The sequence below is a fragment of the Arachis duranensis genome, chromosome 5, assembly GCF_000817695.3.
Source record: "Arachis duranensis cultivar V14167 chromosome 5, aradu.V14167.gnm2.J7QH, whole genome shotgun sequence".
Lineage (NCBI taxonomy): Eukaryota > Viridiplantae > Streptophyta > Magnoliopsida > Fabales > Fabaceae > Arachis > Arachis duranensis.
In genome coordinates this window covers 88,519,114-88,525,779 of record NC_029776.3, presented here as the reverse complement: position 1 = coordinate 88,525,779, position 6,666 = coordinate 88,519,114, and the positions used below count along the sequence as shown (strand labels likewise).

Sequence of the window (6,666 nt, the reverse complement as noted above, 5' to 3'; positions counted from 1 at the left end):
ACGAGATCTACATGTAAACGGTCTCTCTGTAGACATGATACATGACAGAGCACAATGGCGTCGTTTGATTCATGTAGCCGACCCCACTTAGTGGGATAAGGCTTTGTTGTTGTTGTTGTTGTTGTTGTATAATACACTTTAAAGATAAAACAAGTGTTGTTGATGTTGTACAATTTCCATTTGAAGCACATTCCAAACACCAAGTATTAGCATCTTTATAAAAAAAAAATTGTTGCCATGAGTTAAATTAATTAATATAAATATAATCTTCGGGATATGGATCTCCATGGGGTGGGGGATGTAGTCCCATTCCCACGCTAAAATTTCCCTCAGGGAGATCTCCATCACCATCCCCATAGGGAGATTTTTACCCCCTTCTCCATCCATCCTCATTGCCCTCGCTACCAAGTTATATCCGTTTGACTAAGTTGGAGGGAAGCTGCAGTTTTCTTTTCACTCTCATATAGTTACTTATATTTGACAAAAATCTAGATTGCTTATCACTTTATTCATGTTCTATCTCAACTTTGTTTAGAATCTTGGCTTTTGCTGCATTGTTGGAGCAGAGGGATACAGACTGATCAAGAAGCTGCTGCACTTGCTTTCTCTTGAATTAGTGTTTACACGCCAAGAGGTTGGTGAATTTTCTTTCATTTTTGTTGAGAATAAGAAATAAATGTTTGTAATTAGGATAGAGACTTAAAATTTTAATTAGGAGAAAGTTGTAGGACTGGAGAAGAGTATGAAGCAGGGAGAAGGCATAGTGATCCTTCTCAATTGTTTGCTGTGGACTTTACCTGTGATCGCTCCGTTCTTGTTGCGGGGAATAAGGTGTTGCAAATAAAACAGCTAGGATTATTTGATTTTGGTCCTAATCGCTAAAACTATAAGTCTTCTTAAAATTTTCTGTTTTGGTGGTTTCTGTGAACTTGTTGGCTGCTTATTCTTCATTTTTTTGTCATTTCTTTTTCCTTGCAACTTTTTCTTCTGCTTTGTGTACTAAGTGATGCTATGTTTTGTTATTGAATTTCAATTGCGAAACCTATTCTCTGTACTGCTGCATTATATATTGATTTATACCTAATTTTATAGTTTATATATTCTGAGGCTGTTTAAGGGTACTCTTTTGTTTTCTTTTCCTTGAGGCTATGTTATTGTGAATTTGATGGGTTTTAAAAATTGTTTTAATTTCTCATGTGAATCTGAATTTTAAAAAGTTGATAATCTTTTGGTAATTTTTCTGTCTCAGAATTATGGCGGCTTTGAAGGAGCTTCTTCCTCCAGCAAAATCATCGTCAACAACTTACTATGATCACAGTAACGATCCATGGTTCAAGCAGAGATTCTCCTCTTCATCCAAGGAGGAAAAAGCCGCAGCCATCAAGCACAAGCCAGTGCCGCCTTATATGAAGCGTGCCGGTTTTGTTCCTCGCAAGGTGGAGGATTTTGGGGATGGTGGTGCCTTTCCTGAGATCCATGTTGCTCAGTACCCACTTGACATGGGAAGGAATAAGTCCTCAAAACCAGGTTCAAAGATCCTTCCGGTAACAGTTGATGCTCATGGGAATGTTGCATATGATGCAATAGTGAAGCAGAATGAGAATGCTAAGAAGATTGTGTACACACAACAGAAGGATCTGATACCAAAGATTTTGAAGAATGATGAGGACAGTGACATGGAAGATGATGAGGATGAGCAAAATGAGATTGAGGAGACAACTCAGGAGACTAAGGCTGCACTTGAGAAGATAGTTAATGTGAGATTGAGTGCAGCACAGCCAAAAAATGTTCCCAAGCAGTCATCTGATACAAAGTATATTAAGTATAAGCCTTCACAGCAGAATGCGGCTTTCAATTCTGGGGCGAAAGAAAGGGTTATTAGGATGGTTGAGATGCCAGTTGATCCACTTGAGCCTCCAAAGTTCAAGCATAAGCGTGTCCCCAAGGCATCTGGCTCCCCTCCAGTGCCTGTGATGCATTCGCCACCGAGGCCAGTTACTGTGAAAGACCAGCAGGATTGGAAGATACCTCCTTGTATTTCTAATTGGAAGAATCCAAAAGGTTATACTATCCCTCTTGACAAGCGTCTTGCAGCTGATGGGAGAGGTCTTCAGGATGTTCAGATCAATGATAATTTTGCAAAGCTTTCAGAGGCATTATATGTTGCAGAGCAGAAGGCTAGAGAAGCAGTTGCAATGAGGTCCAAGGTTCAGAAGGAGATGCTTCTAAAGGAGAAGGAAAGGAAAGAACAGGAGCTGAGGGCTTTGGCCCAGAAAGCACGTTCAGAGAGAACTGGTGTAGCCCCTCCAGCTGCCATTCCTGTTCCATCTGAGAGGAGCGCCATGGATGATGCTGACATGGCAGATGATTATGAGCAACCACGTGAACGCGAAAGAGGTGAAAGGGAGAAGAACTATCCAAAGGAGTCAAGGGAGGAAAGGGAGGAGCGGCTGCATAGGGAAAAAATCCGTGAGGAACGGCGAAGAGAAAGGGAAAGGGAGAGACGATTAGAGGCTAAGGATGCTGCTATGGGAAAGAAAAGCAAGATCACAAGAGACAGGGATCGTGATATAAGTGAGAAAGTTGCTCTTGGTATGGCCTCTACCAAGGCGGGTACTGAGGTCATGTATGATGAGAGGCTATTCAACCAGGAAAAAGGAATATCATCTGGGTTTGCCACTGATGATCAGTACAATGTTTATGACAAAGGCTTGTTCACTGCACAGCCAACACTCTCAACCCTCTATAGGCCAAAGAAGGATGTTGATAATGAGACTTATGGTGGTGCAGATGAGCAGTTAGAGAAGATTAGGAAGACGGATCGATTCAAGCCTGATAGAGGATTTGCGGGGACTTCTGAAAGGTCTGGACCCAGGGACAGGCCTCTTGAATTTGAGAATCAAGATGAAGCTGATCCATTTGGTCTGGATCAGTTCTTGACAGACGTCAAGAGTGGTAAGAAAGCAATGGAAAATGTTGGTAGTGGAGGAACAATGAGAGCAAGTGCCGGATCTTCAATGCGGGATGGTTATGAGGGAGGTTCTGGTAGGACTCGCATTGGATTCGAAAGAGGCCACTAAGTAGATTATTATCAAAAGATGTCAATTTCTAATGGCTGGTCAGTTCACTCCTACATATTCCAACTGGTGGTTGAGGTTGTGTTAGAACTTGGAATTTTCTTGACACCCCCTAGTTGGGGGAATAAAATGTCTCTGTACTCTGGTTCTAAAATGTTTATGGCTTTTGATTGAGTTATATACTTATATGTCGAATGAAATCATGAATTGGAATGTTTTAAAGTAGATATTTGCCTATTGATGGTAAGTAGTCTCTTAAAAATCTGGACTCCTTGATGTTGATTCGAAATATTTGCTACGGTTTCATAATATATATAGATATATATCCAGATGAAAGATGTTGATTTCAGTTGTTATATCCTTTCTATTTCAATTTCATACATTTCACTTGAATATTCAAGTCAGAATAACAAATTTCTTTGAAGTTCAAATAGTTTGTGTGTTCTCCTAGTTTTAGGTATCTTATTGAGTGTCATACACTGATGACACACACAGCAAGTTTGCTGCAATATTCTGGATTTTTGCCAAACAAACAATAATAATGGTAGTAAAATCTTCCTAATTTTTTCTTTTGCTGGAATAATGTTCAATTTTGTTCTCCATCGTCACATGAATTAAGTTTTGAGTGCATCGTTTTATGAATCAGTCAAACTTGATAATGATTAAAATATCATCCATGTAACTATCGTAACTAAATTGGATCTTAATCTTGATTGATTTTGGATTTCCTTCTTTTTTTTTTTTTTACTTTTTTATCTCAAAAGTTTAAAACAATACTTCGACATATATGAAATGGATTTTCAGACCCATTGATGCCTACTCCATTTCATCTAAAAGACCAAATTGGTGAGACAAATCTTTATTGAAATCTCATATATCTTGATGTCTAACATCACGAAATTGTATTTTCACGATGAAATTTGTTTATGACATATTCAATTGTCATTATTATTTTTATGTTCAAGCAGCCAAAAGTGTTCTTATATACCCACTATTTCCGAAGTCTTGCATACGGGGGATAATTTTGGTTTTTGGATACAGTTTAAAAGGACGTTTCACATTACTAAGTGTATTCAACATTAATTATTATTATTATTAGCATTACTCAATATTTTAATTCAATCATGTTGCATGCATATAAAGAATTATTACTCATATAAATTAAATATTAGAAAATAGAATACACATTAAAAATATATAAAGTAATACACACAAATACAAATACATGGTGGTTGGTTTTAGTGTATATATACTATATAGTATAGTATTTTCCATTACTATTTTTATCAAGGAATATGTGCTCAATTTTAAGGTTTATGTCAATTTTCTATATATTTTTTTTTAAATTAGAGAAAATAAGAGACACAAATAATCTGTTTCACTTCCAACTATCAAAGCATCAAACATAGTGGAAGTGTTTATTGGAATCTCAACCTTTGGACTCCTTCAAATTGATGGATAAAAAAGAACGAGAGTTTCCAGTGAAGTAGCACCTTATACCCAGAGATGAGCACCATATGAAATTCAGAACAAATAGCTATTTTATTGTTGCAACTTTTCAAACAAACAGCATAAATTCCAAATCATTCATGTTCAACTAATTACTACTAGTACTTATTCATAACAAAGTTATACACTAGAACACACAAAGGATACATCAACTGAAGAAGTAGTAGTAGCTTTATTGCATTTCTTGGTAGCCACTCACATGATTACTTCAAGTTTTAACTGCTTCTTGCATGGTCTCCAAAGCTCCCTGAATCCTCTGAGCCATCACCTGCAAACCCGAACCAATAAAAAGATCGAGATCTTCCGGCCGCCACCCTTGGACAGGTTCAACTTCATATAGCCACTCAATCTCGCACCCCTGATCTTCCTTAGGTGTCACCTTCAAGGTCGAAATGTAGGAGTAGAATCCAACATTTCCATCTATGATTGAGTAGCTAAATGTATGCAATGTTGGGTCAATGGACAAAAGCTTCTGCTTAGTCCAATTTATAGTTTGTTTGCCTTGTTCATCCACAGGGGTCTTGAATCCGGCACAGAAGCGCACGCAGCCGGGTCGGCCGGAGATGCCTTCGACAGCAAGGCATGTAGAGAGAGTAGGGAACCACTTGTCAAGGCCAAAGAAATCTTCCAAGAGAGGCCATACTTGCTCTACTTTGAATCCTAGTACTTCTGTTTTGGCCTTGCCCTTCCATTTTTCAACTTGTTCAGTTGAAGCTTCCATCATATTACAAATTCCACACAAAACACAAGTATGATAAGCTGTGTATATATAATCTCATGATAGTGCCCTAATTACATAACATGTATTAGAATCCATCACTTTTTTCCTTTTTTTTCAATAGAAACTCTTGAGGATAGCAATTTTTAATATTGTGTCATTATTTGGCCAACACAAACACGAAATTATTTTTAACAAATAAATTTTACTAATTCATATATATAAACTCTGAAAAATATATGTATAAACTATATTGATTCATGTATGGAAAAATTTGATAAATATAGGTGTAAATTATATGTTTTTTGTGTGTAAAATGTGTAAATATGAGTGCAAACTATTATGGGCCAAAAATAATAATATTTCCTAGTTATGTAGGATTTTTTTTTTTAAATACTAAGAAAAAGAGATATACGGATAGACAAAGGTTAGTTTTCGAACTAATCCTTTAAAAGATCATTAGGAATCAATTTGATCATTAAAAATTCAACACCTTAATTGGATTCTTAAAAAATATTAATATAAGAGAAATTAATTTTTCTAACTTGTTATTGTTAAGTACCATATGATATATGTCAATGAGTAATAGCTCAAATAACATAGTCTTCTCATATTCAATTAAGAGGTTGCGGATTTAAGTCTCCTGTTTTGATAAAAAAAAAATATTATTAACTATCAATCTCACATATTAGTGTGACGTATCAACAAGAAGTTAATGAAATGACCTACTTAACTCATATCATATATTTTTCAGGAATCAAATTGAGACATTAAACATTTAAAGTGACCAAATTGACTTATAAAAGATGTTTCAAAAACCATTTCAAAAATTAACCCTTATAAATAATTAATTTTAATTGGCATGTCTAAACTTTATCCTAATTTTTTTTGGATAGGAACTTCATCCTAATTTAATTATAATGCTTGCCATTGTGAGAGTATTTTGAATTACAGAAGATTTTTTATTAGGCCTAATTTTTTTAGTCACTTATTCGGCCTATGATTAATAAACTAAGAAATGTGTGTATAGTGTATACATTTTTTATAAGAAAATATTTACATGCATTTTTCTTTTTGGTTTTTAGAAAGAATGATAAAAATGAATATAATTAGATAAAATGATCTGAATTTTATCTAATATACTGAAGATTATATAAGTTGTCTTTTTTAATTTTGATATGATTATGGAAGATGTGTTTTTACAGAAAATAGTAAAAAAGTGAGTTACGCGGATATATTCTGTCTGGAATTCGCTTTTAACATATTCATTTTTTCACAATTCGTCTCTAACGAATTTCATTTATAAATATTTTTTTTAGAAAAAAAATTCACTCACAGTAAATTTATTTTCCATTTTTTTTA

The 6,666-nt window shown here is 35.2% G+C and overlaps 2 protein-coding genes across 4 annotated transcripts in view; one reads left to right on the top strand and one right to left on the bottom strand.

Annotated features, from left to right (window-relative positions):
* LOC107490309 (SNW/SKI-interacting protein A) overlaps positions 1–3,302 on the top strand; it is a 6,113-nt gene extending 2,811 nt beyond the window's left edge. For 2 of the 3 annotated variants that reach the window (XM_016111085.3, XM_016111086.3), the window contains exons 2-3: positions 536–634; positions 1,250–3,302. In XM_016111085.3, the coding sequence (XP_015966571.1) occupies positions 1,254–3,080 (1,827 nt within the window). In that variant the 5' untranslated portion in view covers positions 536–634; positions 1,250–1,253 and the 3' untranslated portion in view covers positions 3,081–3,302. The remainder of the gene's footprint in view (positions 1–535; positions 635–1,249) is intronic. The other variant, XM_021143014.2, reaches the window with a different exon arrangement.
* Positions 3,303–4,595: 1,293 nt separating this feature from the next.
* On the bottom strand, positions 4,596–5,399 carry LOC107490244 (lachrymatory-factor synthase). The gene has a single exon (XM_016111005.3). The coding sequence runs from the start codon at positions 5,308–5,310 to the stop codon at positions 4,795–4,797; it is 516 nt and encodes a 171-aa protein (XP_015966491.1). The 5' UTR covers positions 5,311–5,399; the 3' UTR covers positions 4,596–4,794.
* Positions 5,400–6,666: the final 1,267 nt, after the last annotated feature.

Excerpts from the sequence above, each read along its gene's own strand:
- LOC107490244 (XM_016111005.3), bottom strand. The coding sequence starts at position 5,310 with ATGATGGAAGCTTCAACTGAACAAGTTGAAAAATGGAAGGGCAAGGCC.